Source organism: Hyla sarda, chromosome 9 (genome assembly GCF_029499605.1).
Source record: "Hyla sarda isolate aHylSar1 chromosome 9, aHylSar1.hap1, whole genome shotgun sequence".
NCBI lineage: Eukaryota > Metazoa > Chordata > Amphibia > Anura > Hylidae > Hyla > Hyla sarda.
In genome coordinates this window covers 177,042,458-177,069,021 of record NC_079197.1, presented here as the reverse complement: position 1 = coordinate 177,069,021, position 26,564 = coordinate 177,042,458, and the positions used below count along the sequence as shown (strand labels likewise).

Genomic DNA, 26,564 nt, shown 5'->3' with positions numbered 1-26,564 from the left:
CATGGAGCTATACGGTAAACTCATTCCTAATCATTACTTGTAATACCACTCCTGACCACATGGAGCTATACGGTAAACTCATTCCTAATCATTACTTGTAATACCACTCCTGACCATACGGGTCAGTTATGCTGTTATTTGTTAGACGCATTGTGACAATGTCCTGGTGAAACCGAGGTGCATTCCAGGTAGCAGAGCTGAAACTTTAACCCCTTAAAGGGGTACTCCCACCCTAGACATCTTATCCCCTATCCAAAGGATAGGGGATAAGATGTCTGATCGTGGGGGTCTCGCCGCTGGGGACCTCCGCATTATTGCATGCGGCACCCACCTGTGTTCTCACCGGAATCGCTGGAGGGTCTGAGTCGCGACGCCGGGAACGGAAGTCCGTGACGTCAGAACTCCGCCCCCGTGTGAAGTCACGCCCCCTCCCATAGACTTGCATTGAGGGGATGGGCGTGACTAACATGGGGGCGGAGTTCTGACATCACGGACTTCCGTTCCCGGCGTCGCGACTCAGACCCTACAGCGATATAGGTTTAATTTAGTCATACTGGAAAAAATCATAAATACATGCAGGAAATGTATACGTTTTAAATTGACCGTGCGGTTTAATTGATGATAAATTTTTATAATTCGAACATTTCCACACGCGGCGATACCATATATGTTTATTTTTATTTACACAGGTTTTTTTTTTTACATGGGAAAAGGGAAGGGGTTAAATGATTTTATTCAATATTTTTTTTCACTTTTTTTTTTTGCAATGTTATAGCTCCCATAGGAGACTATAACACTGCACACACTGATCTCTTATACTGATCATTGTTATCCCATAGGAGACTATAACACTGCACACACTGATCTCTTATACTGATCTCTTATCCCACAGGCGACTATAACACTGCACACACTGATCTCTTATACTGATCATTGTTATCCCATAGGAGACTATAACACTGCACACACTGATCTCTTATACTGATCATTGTTATCCCATAGGAGACTATAACACTGCACACACTGATCTCTTATACTGATCTCTTATCCCACAGGCGACTATAACACTGCACACACTGATCTCTTATACTGATCATTGTTATCCCATAGGAGACTATAACAATGCACACACTGATCTCTTATACTGATCATTGTTATTCCATAGGAGACTATAACACTGCACACACTGATCTCTTATACTGATCTCTTATCCCACAGGCGACTATAACACTGCACACACTGATCTCTTATACTGATCATTGTTATCCCATAGGAGACTATAACACTGCACACACTGATCTCTTATACTGATCATTGTTATCCCATAGGAGACTATAAAACTGCACACACTGATCTCTTATCCCATAGGAGACTATAACACTGCACACACTGATCTCTTATACTGATCATTGTTATCCCATAGGAGACTATAAAACTGCACACACTGATCTCTTATCCCATAGGCGACTATAACACTGCACACACTGATCTCTTATACTGATCATTGTTATCCCATAGGAGACTATAACACTGCACACACTGATCTCTTATACTGATCATTGTTATCCCATAGGGGGCTATAACACTGCACACGCTGATCTCTTATACTGATCATTGTTATCCCATAGGGGACTATAACACTGCACACACTGATCTTTTACACTGATCATTTTTATCCCATAGGGGACTATAACACTGTACACACTGATCTTTTACATTGATCATTGTTATCCCATAGGGGGCTATAACACTGCACACACTGATCTTTTACATTGATCAATGGTTTCTCATAGGAAACCATTGATCAATGATTCTGCCGCTTGACTACTCATGCCTGGATCTCAGGCACTGAGCAGTCATTCGGCGATCGGACACCAGGAGGAAGGTAGGGACCCTCCTGCTGTCCTACAGCTGTTCGGGATGGCGCGATTTCACCGCAGCGATCCCGAACAGCCCTCTGAGCTAACCGGGGGTAGTTTAGTTTCACTTTAGATGTGGCGATCAACTTTGAACGCCGCATCTATAGGGTTAATAGCGCGCGTCACCACGTTATAGAACGGGAGCGGACTCAGGGCATACAGGTACTCCCTTGGTCCGCCGCTAGACATCTAAGGATAGGGGATAAGATGTCTGATCGCGGGGCTCCTGAGGAAGTTGTGTAGTTCTTTCCAGTCTGACCACAATGCTTTCTGTTGACAACTTTCTGTCACCAATTGATTTGAAAATATTTTTTTTCCTTCTAGATTACCCCTTTAAAGGGGTACTCCACTGGCCAGCGTTCAGAACATTTAGTTCCGAATGCTGTGTGCACGCTGCGGGGTTTGCTGCGCCCCCTCATGATGTCACACCACGCCCCTCCATTTGTGTCTATGGGAGGGGGCATGTCAGCCAACACGCCCCCTCCCATATACATGAATGGAGGGGGCGTGGCTGTGACATCACGACCACTGCCGCAGGAACACGGTGTTTGTTTAGAACGCTGAGTGCTGCAGGAGATCGGGGGCCCCAGCATCTTATCCCTTATCCTTTGGAGAGGACATAAGATGTCTAGAAGAGGAGTACCCCTTTAATTGATTGCTTAATTTTAGCAGAAAAGCCTGAGACCTTAGTCAGGCAGAAGTAACAGTCATGTGATCCTTCTGCTCTCACCACATCATTGGGATAGGAATCACCTTCTGAGAACATTGGGTCAGGCAGTAAGATGGACTGTACATGGCGACCAGGCCTTGTCTTTTTAATCACCAATCGCACAACCAAAATACAGTTCATATGTGTTCTTAACAAGTCCAGTCATTGTGCGTCTGTGAGGCTTAAAGGGGTACTCCAGGCCTAAGACATCTTATCCCCTATCCAAAGGATAGGGGATAAGATGTCTGATCGCGGGGGTCCCGCCGCTGGGGACCCCCGTAATCTAGCATGCAGTACTCACCTGTGAGCACTGCAGGAAGTGCTGGAGGCTCCAAGTCTTATGCCTCCCGACCACAGGGACGGAGTATCGTCACGCCTCCTTCCATAGACTTGCATTGAGGGGGCAGGGTGTGACGTTACACGGGGGCGGAGTCGTGATGTCATGATACTCCGTCCTCGTGGTCGGGAGGCATAAGACTTGGAGCCTCCAGCACTTCCTGCAGTGCTCACAGGTGAGTACTGCATGCTAGATTGCGGGGGTCCCCAGCGGCGGGACCCCCGCGATCAGACATCCTATCTCCTATCCAAAGGATGATGTCTTAGGGCCGGAGTACCCCTTTAAAGGGATACTCCGGTGGAAAACAAATGTTTTCAGACCAACTGGTGCCAGAAAGGTAAACAGGTTTGTAAATTACTTCTGTATAAAAATCTTAATCCTTCCAGTACTTATCAGCTGCTGTATGCTCCAGAGGAAGTTGTGTTTTTTTCCAGTCTGGCCACAGGTCTCACCACTGCCACCTCTGTCCATGTCAGGAACTGTCCAGAGCAGGAACAAATCTTCATAACAAACCCCTCCTGCTCTGGACAGTTCCTGACACGGACAGACTGCTGTACATACAAGTATGAATGTAATGTGTATAATTTGGATATGCGCGCTGCTTTTATAGCCTTTCCAGGCAGCGTCTATATGGACTAGTCATGCTAAAGATGTATCAGTTACACAAAAGTTATACCCCCTGCCCTGAGTGCATGTCCTGAGCTACCACATGCATTGTATAACATATGAAAAATATCTATAGACATTAAATATCACAAAAAAAATGCTAAATCATAACATTTTAAAGAAATACATGAAAGGTTAATTTGAAGGTAATTGTTACATGCACTACCACTCCTGACCACATGGTGCAGTGTTACATGCTAAGAGCACTGATAATTGTTACTTGTAATACCAGCTGTAATATAACAGCACACCATGTGGTGGGGAGTGGTATTACAAGTGACAATTATCAGTTCTCTTTGAAGTGAAGGGGACTGATAATTGCCACTTGTAATACCACTTCTTACCACATGATTTCCCGTTTTATGCTAAGAGAACTGATAATTTTTACTTGTAATACCACTCTAGACCACATGGTATGCTGTTATATGCTTAGAGCGCTGATAATTGTCACAATACCACTCCTGATCACATGGTGCACTGATATCTGCTAATTTTTATCATATAACAGCACACCATGTGGTGAGGAGTGGTATTACAAGTGACAATTATCAGTTCTCTTAGCAGCTAAGGCCTCGTTCACATTGCAAGCGCTATTTTTTTCTCCGTTAAAATCCTGCAAAATTACCAGGTCACCGACGGCCTCCATGCAAGTGAATGGGGTACTACATGACCCGGAAGTAACTGTTCGCATCTGAAGCATTTCAGGGTCCGATTGGCTCAAAAAAAAGAGACCGATCGGACCGTTAATGGGTCGGATGCAAACGCCGGTGTGAACCTAGCCTAAGAGAACTGATCATTGTCACTTGTATTAGCGCTCCTGACCACATGGTGTGCTGTTATATGCCAATTGCACTGATAATTGTTATTTGTAATACCACTCCTGACCACATGGTGTGCTGTTATATGCCATGTGCACTGATAATTGTTACCGATAATACCACTCCTGACCACATGGTGTGCTGTTATATGCCAATTGCACTGATAATTGTTATCTGTAATACCACTCCTGACCACATGGTGTGCTGTTATATGCCAATTGCACTGATAATTGTTATCTGTAATACCACTCCTGACCACATGGTGCGCTGTTATATGCCAATTGCACTGATAATTGCTACCTGTAATACCACTCCTGACCACATGGTGCGCTGTTATGGTGAACTTGTCCATAACCAAGGGAAACCATTACAAAACCCCTGCTGGCAGACCTGTGTACTTTCTCATCTTCCTCTATGTATTATTATTTTCTTCCCGTGTCCCTTCCCCGGTGTCTGCCGTCCCATCTGACTAACAAGTGACCAGCAGAGCGCAGCTCCAGGTGTCAGGGGCTTCATTAACTTCTCTGTTATTTATTCAGATTGTCTCCCCCATTATCAGTTCTTCATTTATTGCGTTCTACTTGTCCGTCCATGAATTACAGTGATAATTTACACCAAGTCCCTGCTCATCGGATCTCAGGCCGCGGCTACTTCCTGCGCGCGATCATAGTCGCTGACTGACCGAGACGCAGCTCTATTACATGTCTAATATCGTTCCTATAAATAAAACTGCAAGCGCAGCCGGTTAAAAATAGCACAGCGCAAGATACGTGTCTCGTCCTGAAAGACCTTGGCGTGTAAGAGCCGAATACTATGTACGGTAATGACATTGTTATATATTGTGTCCAGACGAGGAGCAGATTCGAGAGGGGGGTTAAATACGAAGGATCTGTATGGACAAATATATATATATATATATATATATATAGACTATCAATGGACAAGACCATATTACAATTCTGTTATATTCTATACCAATGCTTCCCAACCAGTGTGTCTCCAGCTGTTGCAAAACTACAACTTCCAGCATGGCTTGCCTAACTATTCTTTTGCCTCTTGTTCTGTACCTTGTTGTCCTCCTAGTTCTGACCTTGGCTTGCCTGACCCCGCTTGTTTGTCTGTTTGTATTCCTTGTTGTCTTCCTGGTTTTGTTCCCTTATCATGTATAGGGGTGTTTCCCAACAGTGTGCCTCCAGCTGTTGCAAAACTACAACTCTCAGCATGGCTGGCCTGACTATTCTTTTGCCTGTACCTTGTAGTCCTCCTAGTTCTGACCTTGGCTTGCCTGACCCTGCTTGTTTCTCTGTTTGTATTCCTTGCTGTCTTCCTGGTTTTGTTTCCTTGCCCTCATCATGTATTGCAGTGTTTCCCATCCAGTGTGCCTCCAGCTGTTGCAAAACTACCACTCCCAGCATGGGTGACCTGACTATTCTTTTGCCTATCGTCCTCCAACTTGTAGTCCTCCTAGTTCTGACCTTGGCTTACCTGACCCTGCATGTTTATCTGTTTGCATTCCTTGATGTCTTCCTGGCTTTGTTCCCTGGTCCTCATCATGTATAGGGGTGTTTCCCAACCAGCATGCCTCCAGCTGTTGCAAAACTACAACTTCCAGCATGCCCGGACAGCCGTTGGCTGTCCGGGAATGCTGGGAGTTGTAGTTATGCAACAACTGGAGGCATGCTGATTGGAAAACACTGACCCAAACCATTGGACACGACCAAAGGACATCACAGAATCAGTGTCTTTAGCGCCATCTCTGCTTACCAGGGCACAGAGCAGGTCAACTGCCTCCAGAATAAGTTCCTGGTGCCCAATGCGGGTGACGCCCAGCTCCTCCAGCTCCTGGTGGGTGATGTGCAGTAGTTGTTCCCCGTTGATCTTTTCCCTCTCGAAATTTTTGATATATTGCTGCAAACAATCGTCCAACCCTGCGAAGAGCAAAAGTTCCATCAATGTTAGAGAAGGAAAGAATCCAAAACACAACTCAAAATATCCCCAACATTCTCTGTATCAGACATGTGGGGGCGCTGCAGCAAGCAGAAACACATAGACATCCCTGAAACCGCAGTATCGCCCTGTACTACCTTAGGACTGCAGACTTTTGGAAATACAAGTCAGACACAAATGATGTCATTGCCTGTGATGATGTCATCTCATGTAGTCAGCCATCAGAACCCCACAGTGCGCCAAGGAAAAGAATATCTGGTGTGACCATCTGATGTGTATAGAGGTGTCCTGATGGCAGATGTACGGGAGAAGGATCAGGCTTTAGCTCTTCCTCCAGACCCCTTTGTCCCCCTTCATATCCCTCTGCTGCCCTCCTCCTTCAGACTCCTCTGTCCTCCTCCTCCACACCCCTCTGTCCCCCACCAGACTTCTCTGTCCTCCTCCAGACTCCTCTGTCCTCCAGACTCCTCTGTCCTCCTCCTCCAGACTCCTCTGTCCTCCTCCAGACTCCTCTGCCCTCCTCCAGACCCCTCTGTCCTTCTCCTCCAGACTCCTCTGTCCTCCTCCTCCAGACCCCTCTGTCCTTCTCCTCCAGACTCCTCTGTCCTCCTCCTCCAGACTCCTCTGTCCTCCTCCTCCAGACTCCTCTGTCCACCTCCTCCAGACTCCTCTGTCCTCCTCCAGACTCCTCTGCCCTCCTCCAGACCCCTCTGTCCTTTTCCTCCAGACTCCTCTGTCCTCCTCCTCCAGACCCCTCTGTCCTTCTCCTCCAGACTCCTCTGTCCTCCTCCTCCAGACTCCTCTGTCCTCCTCCAGACTCCTCTGCCCTCCTCCAGATCCCTCTCTGTCTCCTCCATACTCCTCTGTCCTCCTCCTCCAGACTCCTCTGTCCTCCTCCTCCAGACTCCTCTGTCCTCCTCCAGACTCCTCTGCCCTCCTCCAGACTCCTCTGTCCTCCTCCTCCAGACTCCTCTGTCCTCCTCCAGACTCCTCTGCCCTCCTCCAGACTCCTCTGCCCTCCTCCAGACCCCTCTGTCCTTCTCCTCCAGACTCCTCTGTCCTCCTCCTCCAGACTCCTCTGTCCTCCTCCTCCAGACTCCTCTGTCCTCCTCCTCCAGACTCCTCTGTCCTCCTCCAGACTCCTCTGCCCTCCTCCAGATCCCTCTCTGTCTCCTCCAGACTCCTCTGTCCTCCTCCTCCAGACTCCTCTGTCCACCTCCTCCAGATCCCTCTCTGTCTCCTCCAGACTCCTCTGTCCTCCTCCTCCAGACTCCTCTGTCCTCCTCCTCCAGACTCCTCTGTCCTCCTCCTCCAGACTCCTCTGTCCTCCTCCTCCACACCCCTCTGTCCTCCAGACTCCTCTGTCCTCCTCCTTCAGACTCCTCTGTCCTCCTCCTCCACACCCCTCTGTCTTCCAGACTCCTCTGTCCTCCTCCTTCAGACTCCTCTGTCCTCCTCCTCCACACCCCTCTGTCCTCCAGACTCCTCTGTCCTCCTCCTCCAGACTCCTCTGTCCTCCTCCTCCAGACCCCTCTGGCCTCCTCCTCCAGACTCCTCTGTCCTCCTCCTCCAGACTCCTCTGTACTCCTCCTCCAGACTCCTCTGTCCTCCTCTTCAGACTCCTCTGTCCTCCTCTTCCACACCCCTCTGTCCCCCACCAGACTCCTCTGTCCTCCTCCTCCAGACTCATCTATCCTCCTCCTCCAGACTCCTCTGTCCTTCTCCTCCAGACTCCTCTGTCCTCCTCCTCCAGACTCCTCTGTCCTCCTCCTCCAGACTCCTCTGTCCTCCTCCTCCAGACCCCTCTGTCCTCCTCCTCCAGACTCCTCTGTCCTCCTCCTCCAGACTCCTCTGTCCTCCTCCTCCAGACTCCTCTGTCCTCCTCCTCCAGACCCCTCTGTCCTCCAGACTCCTCTGTCCTCCTCCTCCAGACTCCTCTGTCCTCCAGACTCCTCTGTCCTCCTCCTTCAGACTCCTCTGTCCTCATCCTCCACACCCCTCTGTCCCCCACCAGACTCCTCTGTCCTCCTCCAGACTCCTCTGTCCTCCAGACTCCTCTGTCCTCCTCCTCCAGACTCCTCTGTCCTCCTCCAGACTCCTCTGCCCTCCTCCAGACCCCTCTGTCCTTCTCCTCCAGACTCCTCTGTCCTCCTCCTCCAGACCCCTCTGTCCTTCTCCTCCAGACTCCTCTGTCCTCCTCCTCCAGACTCCTCTGTCCTCCTCCTCCAGACTCCTCTGTCCTCCTCCTCCAGACTCCTCTGTCCACCTCCTCCAGACTCCTCTGTCCTCCTCCAGACTCCTCTGCCCTCCTCCAGACTCCTCTGTCCTTTTCCTCCAGACTCCTCTGTCCTCCTCCTCCAGACCCCACAGTCCTTCTCCTCCAGACTCCTCTGTCCTCCTCCTCCAGACTCCTCTGTCCTCCTCCTCCAGACTCCTCTGTCCTCCTCCAGACTCCTCTGCCCTCCTCCAGATCCCTCTCTGTCTCCTCCATACTCCTCTGTCCTCCTCCTCCAGACTCCTCTGTCCTCCTCCTCCAGACTCCTCTGTCCTCCTCCAGACTCATCTGCCCTCCTCCAGACTCCTCTGCCCTCCTCCAGACCCCTCTGTCCTTCTCCTCCAGACTCCTCTGTCCTCCTCCTCCAGACTCCTCTGTCCTCCTCCTCCAGACTCCTCTGTCCTCCTCCTCCAGACTCCTCTGTCCTCCTCCAGACTCCTCTGCCCTCCTCCAGATCCCTCTCTGTCTCCTCCAGACTCCTCTGTCCTCCTCCTCCAGACTCCTCTGTCCACCTCCTCCAGATCCCTCTCTGTCTCCTCCAGACTCCTCTGTCCTCCTCCTCCAGACTCCTCTGTCCTCCTCCTCCAGACTCCTCTGTCCTCCTCCTCCAGACTCCTCTGTCCTCCTCCTCCAGACTCCTCTGTCCTCCTCCTCCACACCCCTCTGTCCTCCAGACTCCTCTGTCCTCCTCCTTCAGACTCCTCTGTCCTCCTCCTCCACACCCCTCTGTCTTCCAGACTCCTCTGTCCTCCTCCTTCAGACTCCTCTGTCCTCCTCCTCCACACCCCTCTGTCCTCCAGACTCCTCTGTCCTCCTCCTCCAGACTCCTCTGTCCTCCTCCTCCAGACCCCTCTGGCCTCCTCCTCCAGACTCCTCTGTCCTCCTCCTCCAGACTCCTCTGTCCTCCTCCTCCAGACTCCTCTGTCCTCCTCTTCAGACTCCTCTGTCCTCCCCTTCCACACCCCTCTGTCCCCCACCAGACGCCTCTGTCCTCCTCCTCCAGACTCATCTATCCTCCTCCTCCAGACTCCTCTGTCCTTCTCCTCCAGACTCCTCTGTCCTCCTCCTCCAGACTTCTCTGTCCTCCTCCTCCAGACTCCTATGTCCTCCTCCTCCAGACCCCTCTGTCCTCCTCCTCCAGACTCCTCTGTCCTCCTCCTCCAGACTCCTCTGTCCTCCTCCTCCAGACTCCTCTGTCCTCCTCCTCCAGACCCCTCTGTCCTCCAGACTCCTCTGTCCTCCTCCTCCAGACTCCTCTGTCCTCCAGACTCCTCTGTCCTCCTCCTCCAAACTCCTCTGTCCTCCTCCTCCAGACTCCTCTGTCCTCCTTCTCCACACCCCTCTGTCCCCCACCAGACTCCTCTGTCCTCCAGACTCCTCTGTCCTTCTCCTCCAGACTCCTCTGTCCTCCTCCTCCAGACTCCTCTGCCTTCCTCCTCCAAACCTCTGTCTTCCTTCACATTCTTCTGTCCCTCTCCAGATTCCTTTGTCCTCTGCTAGAAAATTCTCTGTCCTCCTCCAGACCCCTCTGTTCCCTTCAGACTCCTCTGTCCTCTCCTCCAGAACCCAAAATTTACCAAAAATTCCACGGCGAAACAGTAAAAAAAATTCATTGTGCAACAAAATTGAAGAAAAAATTTCCTTTTGTAACTTTTGGGGGCTTCAGTTTCTACGCAGTAAATTTTTCGGTAAAAATGACACCTTCTCTTTATTCTGTAGGTCCATACGATTAAAATGATCCCCTACTTATATAGGTTTGATTTTGTCGTACTTCTGGAAAAAATCATAACTACATGCAGGAAAATTTATATGTTAAAAACTCTCATTTTCTGACCCCTATAACTTTTTTATTTTTCCATGTAAGGGCCGGTATGGGGGCTAATTTTTTGCGCCGTGTTCTGAAGTTTTTATCGGTAACATTTTTGCATTGATAGGACTTATTGCTCGCTTTTTATTAATTTTTTCATGATATAAAAAGTTACCAGAAATACGCTATTTTGGACTTTGGAATTTTTTTGCGCATACGCCACTGATCGTGCGGTTTAATTATCAATATATTTTTATTATTCGGACATTCGCACGCGGCGATACCACATTTGTTTGATTCAAACTTTTATTAGAGAAGGGGTTAAATGACCTTTGTTAACTTTTTTTTCACAATTTTTTTGCATTGTTATAGCTCCCATAGGGACCTATAACACTGCACACACTGATCATTGTTATCCCATAGAGGGCTATAACACTGCACACACTGATTGCTTATACTGATCCCTACAGAGCCATAGCTTTACATGGATCAGTGAGATAGGGGCTCGATTGCTCAAGCCTGTAACTCAGGCTTGGAGCAATCAAACGCTAATCGGACGTGACGGAGCAAGGTAAGGGGGTCTCCGCTCGTGTCCTAGCTGATAGGGACATTGCGATTTTATTGCGATGTCTCGATCAGCCCGACTGAGCTGCTGGGAAGCGTTTACTTTCATTTTTAGACGCGGCGATCAACTTTGATCACCGCGTCTAAAGGGTTAATCGCGCGGCACAACGATCGGTGCCGCACGGTATTAGCCCAGGGTCCCAGATATCGTTAGCAGCCGGGACCCACCCGGTGTGATGAGGGGTCATGGCGTGACCCCGTTTAAAACATCGGGAGAGGGGTGTACAGGTACGCCCTTCGTCCTGAAGGAGTTAATCACCAATCGCACAACCAAAATACAGTTCATACTGTATGTGTTCTTAACAAGTCCAGTCATTGTGCGTCTGTGAGACTTAAAGGGGTACTCCGGTGGAAAACAAATGCTTTCAAACCAACTGGTGCCAGAAACCAGAAAGTTATACAGATTTGTAAATAACTTCTATATACAAATCTTAATCCTTCAAGTACCTATTAGCTGCTGTATGCTCCAAAGCAGTTCTTTCCAGTCTGACCACAGTGCTTTCTACTCCTTCTGTCCTTGTCAGGAACTGTCTAGAGCAGGAACAAATCCTCATACCCTGTGCCCTGGTTTCTCCCTTTCACATCTGTTCATACAAGTATGAATGTAATGTGTATAATTTGGATATGCGCGCTGCTTTTATAGCCTTTCCAGGCAGCGTCTATACGGACTAGTCATGCTAAAGATGTATCAGTTACACAAAAGTTATGCTCCCTGCCCTGAGTGCATGTCCTGAGCTACCACATGCATTGTATAACATATGAAAAATATCTATAGACATTAAATATCACAAAAAAAATGCAAAATCATGAGATTTTAAAGAAATACATGAAAGGTTAATTTGAAGATAATTGTTACATGCACTACCACTCCTGACCACATGGTGCAGTGTTACATGCTAAGAGCACTGATAATTGTTACTTGTAATACCACTCCTAACCACATGGTGCACTGATAGCTGCTACGTCTTATCATATAACAGCACACCATGTGGTGAGGAGTGGTATTACAAGTGATTATTATCAGTTCTCTTTGAAGTGAAGAGAACTGATAATTGCCACTTGTAATACCACATCTTACCACATGATTTCCCGTTTTATGCTAAGAGAACTGATAATTGTTACTTGTAATGCCACTCTAGACCACATGGTATGCTGTTATATGCTTAGAACGCTGATAATTGTTACAATACCACTCCTAACCACATGGTGCACTGATATCCGTTAAGTCTTAGCATAGAACAGCACACCATGTGGTGAGGAGTGGTATTACAAGTGACAATTATCAGTTCTCTTAGCATAAAATGGGAAATCCTTTGGTCATTATTTTTCTCCATTAAAATCCTGCAAAATTACCAGGTCACTGACGGACTCCATGCAAGTAAATGGGGTTCGTCATGACCCGGAAGTAGCCGTTCACATCTGAAGGATTTCAGGGTCCAATTGGCTCAAAAAAGAGCCGATTGGACCCGTAATGGGTTGGATGCAAACGCCGGTGTGAACCTAGCCTACGAACTGATAATTGTCACTTGTATTAGCGCTTCTGACCACATGGTGTGCTGTTATATGCCAAGTGCACTGATAATTGTTACCTGTAATACCACTCCTGACCACATGGTGTGCTGTTATATGTCAAGTGCACTGATAAAATTTCCTTGTAATACGACTCCTGACCACATGTTGTGCTGTTATATGCCATGTGCAGTGATAATTGTTACCTGTAATACCCCTCCTGACCACATGGTGCGCTGTTTATTGCTACGTATTTAGTCATTACAAATAAAAGTTGTTGTAGATGATGAGTGTTCTGGTCACTCCGGCTGCAGTCATGTGTGGAGTGTACAGACGGCTGTTTAATGGCTCATTCCTCTCTGCTCCCCAGAGCGCCATTCTCAGGAAATTTACCTAATGGCGCAGACAGGATGGCGAGTGACAATGGTGGAAATGACTGACAATGACCAAGGACAACAACCTGATACAATAATGTCCTGAGAAACAGAGACGAGTCCTGGGATCGACCATCATCTCTGACCCCAAAAGCTCACAGTCTGCTCTTCACCAATCTTCCACACCAGTGTTTCCAACCAGAATGCCTCCAGCTGTTGCAACAGCTGGAGGAACCCTGGTTAGGAAGCACGGTCCTACACAGTGTATAACTCTCCTGATTCCTAACCCCAGGTCATTGGTGTAATAATCTGCAGACTATATCACTATGTATGTGTCTGGAGAGGGAATAGAACAATGTTCTGCAGATCTATAAACCAAGGATCTGACGTGTGCTAAAAATAACCTCAATTCCCTCAGGTTGTGTCCAGCTGCAAACAGAAGAAAGAACAGCCAGAAATATAATATTCCTCCAGGAAATAACCGGTTAAAAATAAATGATGAAGCTAAATATAAAGCATTCAATAATGAAAAGAAATCACCTAATACTACAGGAACAACTGCTGACAGCCCCTATACCATATGTGAGAGGAAGCCACAGCCCCGCCCCCTGTATGACATCACTGATATAATATAATAGTAATATAATGACATGTGATCACAGCTCCGCCCCCTCTATGACATCATTGATATAATATAATAGTAATATAATGACATGTGATCACAGCTCCGCCCCCTGTATGACATCACTGATATAATATAATAGTAATATGACATGTGATCACAGCCCTGCCCCCTGTATGACATCACTGATATAATATAATAGTAATATAATGACATGTGATCATAGCCCCGCCCCCTATATGACATCACTGTATAATATAATAGTAATATCATGACATGTGATCATAGCCCCGCCCCCTGTATGACATCACTGTATAATATAATAGTAATATAATGACATGTGATCACAGCCCCGCCCCTATATGACATCACTGATATAATAGTAATATAATGACATGTGATCACAGCCCCGCCCCCTGTATGACATCACTGATATAATATAATAGTACTATAATGACATGTGATCACAGCCCCACCCCCTGTATGAAATCACTGATATAATATAATTGTAATATAATGACTTGTGATCACAGCCCCGCCCCCTGTATGACATCAATGATATAATATAATAGTGATTTAATGACATGTGATCACAGCCCCGCCCCCTGTATGACATCAATGATATAATATAATAGTGATTTAATGACATGTGATCACAGCCCTGCCCCCCTGTATGACATCACTGATATAATATAATAGTAGTATAATGACATGTGATCACAGCCCCGCCCCCTATATGACATCACTGATATAATAGTAATATAATGACATGTGATCACAGCCCCGCCCCCTGTATGACATCACTGATATAATATAATAGTAATTTAATGACATGTGATCACAGCCCCGCCCCCTGTATGACATCACTGATATAATATAATAGTAATATAATGACATGTGATCACAGCCCCACCCCCTGTATGACATCACTGATATAATATAATTGTAATATAATGACATGTGATCACAGCCCCACCCCCTGTATGACATCACTGATATAATATAATAGTAATATATGTGATCACAGCCCCGCCCCCTGTATGACATCACTGATATAATATAATAATAATATAATGACATGTGATCACAGCCACGCCCCCTGTATGACATCACTGATATAATATAATAGTAATATAATGACATGTGATCACAGCCCCGCCCCCTGTATGACATCAATGATATAATAGTAATATAATGCCATGTGATCACAGACCCACCCCCTGTATGACATCACTGATATAATATAATGGTAATATAATGACATGTGATCACAGCCCCGCCCCCTGTATAACATCACTGATATAATATAATAGTAATATAATGACATGTGATCACAGCCACGCCCCCTGTATGACATCACTGATATAATATAATAGTAATATAATGACATGTGATCACAGCCCCGCCCCCTGTATAACATCACTGATATAATATAATAGTAATATAATGACATGTGATCACAGCTCCGCTCCCTGTATGACATCACTGATATAATACAATAGTAATATAATGACATGTGATCACAGCTCCGCCCCCTGTATGACATCACTGATATAATATAATAGTAATGTGATCACAGCCCCACCCCCTGTATGACATCACTGATAAAATATAATAGTAATATAATGACATGGGATCACAGCCCCGCCCCCTGTATGACATCGCTGATATAATATAATAGTAATATAATGACATGTGATCACAGCCCCGACCCTTATGACATCACTGATATAATAGTAATATAATGACATGTGATCACAGCCCCGCCCCCTGTATGACATCAATGATATAATATAATAGTAATATAATGACATGTTATCACAGCCCCGCCCCCTGTATGACATCAATGATATAATATAATAGTAATATAATGACATGTGATCACAGCCCCGCCCCCTGTATGACATCACTGATATAATATAATAGTAATATAATGACATGTGATCACAGCCCCGCCACCTGTATGACATCAATGATATAATATAATAGTAATATAATGACATGTGATCACAGCCCCGCCCCCTGTATGACATCAATTATATAATATAATAGTAACATAATGACATGTGATCACAGCCCCGCCCCCGTATGACATCACTGATATAATATAATAGTAATATAATGACATGTGATCACAGCCCCGCCCCCTGTATGACATCAATGATATAATATAATAGTAATGACTTGATCATAGCCCCGCCCCCTGTACGACATCACTGATATAATATAATAGTAACATAATGACATGTGATCACAGCCCCGCCCCCTGTATGACATCACTGATATAATATAATAGTAATATAATGACATGTGATCACAGCCCCGCCCCCTGTATGACATCAATGATATAATATAATAGTAATGACTTGATCATAGCCCCGCCCCCTGTACGACATCACTGATATAATATAATAGTAACATAATGACATGTGATCACAGCCCCGCCCCCTGTATGACATCACTGATATAATATAATAGTAATATAATGACATGTGATCACAGCCTCGCCCCCTGTATGACATCACTGATATAATATAATATGATGACATGTGATCACAGCCCCGCCCCCTGTATGACATCACTGATATAATATAATAGTAATATAATGACATGTGATCACAGCCCCGCCCCCTGTATGACATCAATGATATAATATAATAGTAATGCCTTGATCATAGCCCCGCCCCCTGTACGACATCACTGATATAATATAATAGTAACATAATGACATGTGATCACAGCCCCGCCCCCTGTATGACATCACTGATATAATATAATAGTAATATAATGACATGTGATCACAGCCCCGCCCCCTGTATGACATCAATGATATAATATAATAGTAATGACATGCAATCACAGCCCCGCCCCCTGTATGACATCACTGATATAATATAATAGTAATATAATGACATGTGATCACAGCCCCGCCCCCTGTATGACATCAATGATATAATATAATAGTAATGACTTGATCATAGCCCCGCCCCCTGTACGACATCACTGATATAATATAATAGTAACATAATGACATGTGATCACAGCCCCGCCCCCTGTATGACATCACTGATATAATATAATAGTAATATAATGACATGTGATCACAGCCTCGCCCCCTGTATGACATCAATGATATAATATAATAGTAATATAATGACATGTGATCACAGCCCCGCCCCCTGTATGACATCACTGATATAATAGTAATATAATGACATGTGATCACAGCCTCGCCCCCTGTATGACATCACTGATATAATATAATATGATGACATGTGATCACAGCCCCGCCCCCTGTATGACATCACTGATATAATATAATAGTAATATAATGACATGTGATCACAGCTCCGCCCCCTGTATGACATCAATGATATAATATAATAGTAACATAATGACATGTGATCACAGCCCCGCCCCCTGTATGACATCACTGATATAATATAATAGTAATATAATGACATGTGATCACAGCCCCGCCCCCTGTATGACATCAATGATATAATATAATATGACATGTGATCACAGCCCCGCCCCCTGTATGACATCAATGATATAATATAATAGTAATGACATGTGATCACAGCCCCGCCCCCTGTATGACATCACTGATATAATATAATAGTAATGACATGTGATCACAGCCCCGCCCCCTGTATGACATCACTGATATAATATAATAGTAATATAATGACATGTGATCACAGCCCCGCCCCCTGTATGACATCAATGATATAATATAATATGACATGTGATCACAGCCCCGCCCCCTGTATGACATCACTGATATAATATAATAGTAATATAATGACATGTGATCACAGCCCCGCCCCCTGTATGACATCAATGATATAATATAATATGACATGTGATCACAGCCCCGCCCCCTGTATGACATCAATGATATAATATAATAGTAATGACATGTGATCACAGCCCCGCCCCCTGTATGACATCACTGATATAATATAATAGTAATGACATGTGATCACAGCCCCGCCCCCTGTATGACATCACTGATATAATATAATAGTAATATAATGACATGTGATCACAGCCCCGCCCCCTGTATGACATCAATGATATAATATAATATGACATGTGATCACAGCCCCGCCCCCTGTATGGCATCACTGATATAATATAATAGTAATATAATGACATGTGATCACAGCCCCGCCCCCTGTATGACATCAATGATATAATATAATAGTAATGACATGCAATCACAGCCCCGCCCCCTGTATGACATCACTGATATAATATAATAGTAATATAATGACATGTGATCACAGCCCCGCCCCCTGTATGACATCAATGATATAATATAATAGTAATGACTTGATCATAGCCCCGCCCCCTGTACGACATCACTGATATAATATAATAGTAACATAATGACATGTGATCACAGCCCCGCCCCCTGTATGACATCACTGATATAATATAATAGTAATATAATGACATGTGATCACAGCCCCGCCCCCTGTATGACATCAATGATATAATATAATAGTAATGACATGCAATCACAGCCCCGCCCCCTGTATGACATCACTGATATAATATAATAGTAATATAATGACATGTGATCACAGCCCCGCCCCCTGTATGACATCAATGATATAATATAATAGTAATGACTTGATCATAGCCCCGCCCCCTGTACGACATCACTGATATAATATAATAGTAACATAATGACATGTGATCACAGCCCCGCCCCCTGTATGACATCACTGATATAATATAATAGTAATATAATGACATGTGATCACAGCCTCGCCCCCTGTATGACATCAATGATATAATATAATAGTAATATAATGACATGTGATCACAGCCCCGCCCCCTGTATGACATCACTGATATAATAGTAATATAATGACATGTGATCACAGCCTCGCCCCCTGTATGACATCACTGATATAATATAATATGATGACATGTGATCACAGCCCCGCCCCCTGTATGACATCACTGATATAATATAATAGTAATATAATGACATGTGATCACAGCTCCGCCCCCTGTATGACATCAATGATATAATATAATAGTAACATAATGACATGTGATCACAGCCCCGCCCCCTGTATGACATCACTGATATAATATAATAGTAATATAATGACATGTGATCACAGCCCCGCCCCCTGTATGACATCAATGATATAATATAATATGACATGTGATCACAGCCCCGCCCCCTGTATGACATCAATGATATAATATAATAGTAATGACATGTGATCACAGCCCCGCCCCCTGTATGACATCACTGATATAATATAATAGTAATGACATGTGATCACAGCCCCGCCCCCTGTATGACATCACTGATATAATATAATAGTAATATAATGACATGTGATCACAGCCCCGCCCCCTGTATGACATCAATGATATAATATAATATGACATGTGATCACAGCCCCGCCCCCTGTATGACATCACTGATATAATATAATAGTAATATAATGACATGTGATCACAGCCCCGCCCCCTGTATGACATCAATGATATAATATAATATGACATGTGATCACAGCCCCGCCCCCTGTATGACATCAATGATATAATATAATAGTAATGACATGTGATCACAGCCCCGCCCCCTGTATGACATCACTGATATAATATAATAGTAATGACATGTGATCACAGCCCCGCCCCCTGTATGACATCACTGATATAATATAATAGTAATATAATGACATGTGATCACAGCCCCGCCCCCTGTATGACATCAATGATATAATATAATATGACATGTGATCACAGCCCCGCCCCCTGTATGGCATCAATGATATAATATAATAGTAATGACATGTGATCACAGCCCCGCCCCCTGTATGACATCACTGATATAATATAATAGTAATGACATGTGATCACAGCCCCGCCCCCTGTATGACATCACTGATATAGTAATCTTATGACGTGATCAGACATGAGATCAGGTGGTTCAGATTTTTTTCGGTTTCTGGATTCGCCCCGTCTTGTGGATTTATAAGAGGAACATGAAGTGAAGTTAAATTATTTTATTAGGAATTGATGAAAATGATTCTGAGATAAATGAAATATATTTAGTGATTTAATGAAAGTTCTTAAAATGTGTTCCGACTTCTTCATGGTGACCCTGGAGACGCGGCAGAAATCAGAATCGTGTTCTGGATAATGTCAACAGGATCCTTGAGAAGATGAGGACCCTTCAAAGGCCAGGTGTGGGGGGAGGGGTAAGGAATAAAGTGATCATGTGACTCTATAGACACCGGCTGCCAAATCCTCTAGAGAAGGAGTGGGGGGGCGATCACACTCCCAAAATCCACCTGGGCGGATACTCCAAGTGCAAGAGCCACCGGCGATATCAATTGTCGCTAGGACCACGCGGATCTGCTCCGTCACCATTGACAGCTCCAAAATCAGTGATTTCTGTGGCAGAATTTTCCACTGTGCGATTGGGTGAACGGAAAAATCTCATAACCAATAGGAGATTTATGAAGCAGAATGTTTGAGCTGAATTTATTGTGAAAGAAGAGAAAGAGTCCAGCGTAGAATTGTTGTACTTCACCTCTTTATAGTAGTAAAACCAGATATCACATATCATATATATCATGGTGAAGGAGAGGAGGTCATGTGACGCGATTCAGGTGTTCACCACCCTTAATCAAGAATCATAAACCACTGATTAAGGGGTGAATGCCTGAAACGCGTCACATGACCTCCTCTCCTTCACCATGAGATATATGATATGTGATATCAAGTTTTACTACAATAAAGAGGTGAAATAGCAGAATTCTGCTCTGAGCTGTTCCTCTTCTATCTATATGTGTATGTACTGTATGGGAGTACGTATAAATCCGTATACTTTATGTATATTTGTGAATATATATATATGTATATAAATGTGTGTGTATATATGTGTATGTACTGTATGGGAGTATGTATAAATCCGTATACTTTATGTATATTTGTGAATATATATATATGTATATAAATGTGTGTGTATATATGTGTATGTACTGTATGGGAGTACGTATAAATCCGTATACTTTATGTATATTTGTGAATATGTATATATGTATATAAATGTGTGTGTGTATATATGTGTATATGTTTAATGTATATATATATATATCTATAGATATAGATATGCGTGTGTATATATGTATGTGTATATATATGTGTTAAGGCTAATTTATTAGCCTGTATTTGTGGGAGGGGCGGGGAGTCCCTATAAGTACCCGCGGCAGTCCCTGCACTTGACGCCGCGGGTTCGCCACGTGACAGGGGATCAGCTGACATGCGAGTCAGCTGATGCACAGCAGTTCCGGGTTCAGCGTAATGGTAAGCGGCCGGGGCCGGCCGTGGTGGCGGCGTCCGCCGCAGCCCTCTCTCCGGAGGTAAGCCGGAGTATGTAGGGCACCCTCGGTCAGCCCCGGCCCTGGTTTTAGCACGGCGTTCCACGTGCTTCATGGCTCGTGTGTGCGCCCCGTTGGCAGCTGATAGCGCATGTAATTCAGCAGCGGGAGCCATCTTGGGTGCTCGCATTTAGGTATTTAGAAGGGGATGTCTTATGGCAAGACCTCGCTCCCCCCACGAGCCCTGCACATCTGGATCGAGTTAAAGGCAGAACACCCCATTTCTTCAGGGAGGAGTGTGTGTGTCATGTCGGGGGTCATTGCATTTCCAGTCCCAAACCCCCCCTTCTCTTTCCTGAACCCAGGCTATATGTGTGGCAATATAAAACTGTATGTGGCCACCAGTATTGCACGTCTTAGTATATGAGGCTGTTCATTCGCTCCTCCCTTCTTGCCATGGTTCATGCTAAAAAAAAAATATAATAATAATAAATAAATAAATAAAAAGGTGGCAGTTGTTGTCAGTATAGTCCAAATCATATTGTCATCCTTGTCATCAAGACTGTGTTACTGAGCCGGTTTCAAGCCACAACAGCATTTGTATTGTTGCTTTGTCCATCTACTTTGTTATTTAGTCCATCTACTGTACATATAAGTTGGTCTGTGCATGTTTATATAATTTGTTCATCCCAATAACTTATCCTACGCATACGATCATATAGTTGTTCCGTGCACATGCCCTCGTAGCTGCTGTACACACGATTGTAGCATTCATACTATACACCCGTTTGTAGGGTTTATACTGTTCACTCGCTTGTAGGACTTGTACGGTACGCACGCTCGTAGTGGTTATACTGTACACTCGCTCGTAGTGGTAATACTGTACACTCGCTTGTAGTGGTTATACTGTACACTCGCTTGTAGTGGTTATACTGTACACTCGCTTGTAGTGGTTATACTGTACACTCGCTTGTAGTGGTTATACTGTACACTCGCTTGTAGTGGTTATACTGTACACTCGCTTGTAGGGTTTATACTGTACACTCGCTTGTAGGACTTGTACTGTACGCACGCTCGTAGTGGTTATACTGTACACTCGCTTGTAGTGGTTATACTGTACACTCTCTTGTAGTGGTTATATTGTTCACTCACTTGTAGGACTTGTACTGTACGCACGCTCGTAGTGGTTATACTGTACACTCGCTTGTAGTGGTTATACTGTACACTCGCTTGTAGTGGTAATACTGTACACTCGCTTGTAGTGGTTATACTGTACACTCGCTTGTAGTGGTTATACTGTACACTCGCTTGTAGTGGTTATACTGTACACTCGCTTGTAGTGGTTATACTGTACACTCGCTTGTAGTGGTTATACTGTACACTCGCTTGTAGGGTTTATACTGTACACTCGCTTGTAGGACTTGTACTGTACGCACGCTCGTAGTGGTTATACTGTACACTCGCTTGTAGTGGTTATACTGTACACTCTCTTGTAGTGGTTATACTGTTCACTCACTTGTAGGACTTGTACTGTACGCACGCTCGTAGTGGTTATACTGTACACTCGCTTGTAGTGGTTATACTGTACACTCGCTTGTAGTGGTAATACTGTACACTCGCTTGTAGTGGTTATACTGTACACTCGCTTGTAGTGGTTATACTGTACACTCGCTTGTAGTGGTAATACTGTACACTCGCTTGTAGTGGTTATACTGTTCACTCACTTGTAGGACTTGTACTGTACGCACGCTCGTAGTGGTTATACTGTACACTCGCTCGTAGTGGTTATACTGTACACTCGCTTGTAGTGGTTATACTGTACACTCGCTTGTAGTGGTTATACTGTACACTCGCTTGTAGTGGTTATACTGTACACTCGCTTGTAGTGGTTATACTGTACACTCGCTTGTAGTGGTTATACTGTACACTCGCTTGTAGTGGTTATACTGTACACTCGCTTGTAGTGGTTATACTGTACACTCGCTTGTAGTGGTAATACTGTACACTCGCTTGTAGTGGTTATACTGTACACTCGCTTGTAGTGGTAATACTGTACACTCGCTTGTAGTGGTTATACTGTACACTCGCTTGTAGTGGTTATACTGTACACTCGCTTGTAGTGGTTATACTGTACACTCGCTTGTAGTGGTTATACTGTACACTCGCTTGTAGTGGTTATACTGTACACTCGCTTGTAGTGGTTATACTGTACACTCGCTTGTAGTGGTAATACTGTACACTCGCTTGTAGTGGTTATACTGTACACTCGCTTGTAGTGGTAATACTGTACACTCGCTCGTAGTGGTTATACTGTACACTCGCTCGTAGTGGTTATACTGTACACTCGCTCGTAGTGGTTATACTGTTCACTCGCTCGTAGTGGTTATACTGTACACTCGCTTGTAGTGGTTATACTGTACACTCGCTTGTAGTGGTTATACTGTACACTCGCTCATAGTGGTTATACTGTACACTCGCTCGTAGTGGTTATACTGTACACTCGCTCGTAGTGGTTATACTGTACACTCGCTCATAGTGGTTATACTGTACACTCGCTCGTAGTGGTTATACTGTACACTCGCTCATAGTGGTTATACTGTACACTCGCTCGTAGTGGTTATACTGTACACTCGCTTGTAGTGGTTATACTGTACACTCGCTCGTAGTGGTTATACTGTACACTCGCTCGTAGTGGTTATACTGTACACTCGCTCGTAGTGGTTATACTGTACACTCGCTCGTAGTGGTTATACTGTACACTCGCTCGTAGTGGTTATACTGTACACTCGCTCGTAGTGGTTATACTGTACACTCGCTTGTAGTGGTTATACTGTACACTCGCTTGCAGTGGTTATACTGTACACTCGCTTGTAGTGGTTATACTGTACACTCGCTTGTAGTGGTTATACTGTACACTCGCTTGTAGTGGTTATACTGTACACTCGCTTGTAGTGGTTATACTGTACACTCGCTTGTAGTGGTAATACTGTACACTCGCTTGTAGTGGTTATACTGTACACTTGCTTGTAGTGGTTGTAATGTACACTCGCTTGTAGTGGTTGTACTGTACACTCGCATGTAGTGGTAATACTGTACACTCGCTTGTAGTACTGTACACTCGCTTGTAGTGGTCATACCGTACACACGCTTATAGTGGTTATATAGTACACACGCTTGAAGGATTCATGCTGTACACACGCTTGTAGGATTCCTGCTGTACACTCGCTTGTAGCGTTTATACGGCACACCTGCTTGTAGGAACCAGTACCAGGGGTACTGAGTAGAGAGAGAACATTTCACTGTACACACGCTTGTAGTGGTTATGCTGTACACACACTTGTAGGATTCACGCTGTACACACGCTGGTAGGATTCATGCTGTACATTCGCTTGTAGCGTTTATACGGCACACCTGCTTGTAGGATTTATACTGTACACATGCTTGTAGTGGTTATACCGTATACTCGCTTGTAGGATTTATATTGTACACATGCTTGTAGTGGTTATACTGTACACTCGCTTGTAGGATTTATATTGTACACTCGCTTGTAGTGGTTATACTGTACACTCGCTTGTCGGATTTATATTGTACACACGCTTGTAGGATTCATGTTGTACACATGATTGTAGTGTTTATGCTGCACACTCGCTTGTAGCATTTATACTATACACGCTTGTAGGATTTATATTGTTCATACGCTTGTAGCATTTATGCTGTACTCATGCTGGTATTTATGCTGTACACACACCTGTAGGATTTATACTATACATACTATACGTAGCATCCATGCTGTACACACACCTGTAGGATTTATGCTGTACACACACTGGTAGGATTTATGCTGTACACACGCTTGTTGGATACATATGCTGTACACACGCTTGTTGGATTTCGTTGGACTTGAATACTGTACACTCACTCGCAGCATTTATACAGTACACAAGCTTGGACACGCTTGTAGGATTTATATTGTACACACACTTGTAGTTTTTTTTATTTTTTATTGTACACACACTAGTTGGATTTATACTGTACACTCGCTTGTAGGTTTCAAGCGGTACATACGCTTATAGCATTCATACTGTACACGCATTCATAGGTTTTATACTGTTTACATACTTGTAGGATTCATACTACACATGCGCTTGTAGGATTTAGGCTGTACACGCGCTCGTAGGAATTATACTGTGCACATGTTCGTAGATTTATATGGTTCTCGCGCTCGTAGGATTCATACTGTACATGCACTCGTAAGAATTGTGCTGCACACCCGCTCGTAGGATTTATACCGTGCATGCTCGTAGGGTTGTTTTATATATGGGCTCACAGGAATCATGCTGTGCATGTGCTCGTGAAGTGTGCTGTACATCCGCTTGCGGTGTTCGTGAGGTTCACGAGCTCGCCACGCACACGCTTGCACAGCGCATGGGGTGTGGCCCTGTGCACAGGTATGTGGTCATAATAGTTACTTCGTGCATTCATATTCTTTGTCATCAGTTGTGGTTGGCCACACGAGCATACACTTTGGTGGTGCTTAGGCGCATAGTTGGCCTGAGTATAGGTTCATCAAGTTTAGTAGTACAGCCACGCATAGCTGTTATACGACAGTTTCGCACATAGTCGTTAGTGGTACAGCCACGCATAGCTGTTATACGACAGTTTCGCACATAGTCGTTCTATGCACATCTGTGTATAGGCAGGAAGATACATGGCGTAGTAGTTACACGTCTTCAGAACAACAATAACCCAACACACAAGTGGTGTATACCCATCATGTCTGCCACGCCTGCAGGGGGGGTACGTTGCATTATTGTTAATGACACGCCTTCAGCACAACAATAACACAACACATAGGTGGTGTATACCCATTATACCTGCCACCTCTGCAGTGGGATACATTGCATAGTTGTTGTTACTGACACGTCTTCAGAGCAACAATAACACGACACATAGGTGGTGTATACCCATTATACCTGCCACGTCTGCAGGGGGATACATTGCATTGTTGTTACTGACACGTCTTCAGAGCAACAATAACATGACACATAGGTGGTGTATACTAATTATGCCTGCCACGTCTGCAGGGCGTTGCATTGCACAATTGTTGTTACTGACACGCCTTCAGAGCAACAACGTTACGACACACAGGTGGTGTATACCCATTATACCTGCCATGTCTGCAGGGGGATACATGGCATAATTGTTGTTACTGACACGTCTTCAGAGCAACAACATTACGACATATAGGTGTTGTTTACTCATTATGCCTGCCTCGGCGGCAGGGGTGTACGTTGCATAATTGTTGTTACTGACACATAGGCGGTGGCATACTCATTATTCCTGACTGTGTGGATAAGTTGCTCAGTGTATTTGTTCATATAGTTTGTTCAGTGCATATGCTCGCTTATGCAGTTCTTTCTAGCCACACGTTTATAGTCTGTTTGGTGTACGGGCTCAAAGCTTTATACATACGCCCATATAGTTTTGACTGTGTATACGGTCGTGAGTTGTTTGAGCATGTGGTTGTAGTGTTAGTGAGGTGCATCTGGCCTTGATGATTATGCCGGGCTCATGTTTATATTGTTATGGTCTG

The 26,564-nt window shown here is 44.7% G+C and overlaps 1 protein-coding gene across 2 annotated transcripts in view; it reads right to left on the bottom strand.

The window, feature by feature from the left end:
- LOC130291147 (connector enhancer of kinase suppressor of ras 2-like) overlaps window positions 1-26,564 on the bottom strand; it is a 563,764-nt gene that overhangs the window by 333,567 nt on the left and 203,633 nt on the right. For both annotated transcript variants that reach the window (XM_056539606.1, XM_056539607.1), the window contains exon 2: window positions 6,214-6,377. In XM_056539606.1, the coding sequence (XP_056395581.1) occupies window positions 6,214-6,377 (164 nt within the window). The remainder of the gene's footprint in view (window positions 1-6,213; window positions 6,378-26,564) is intronic.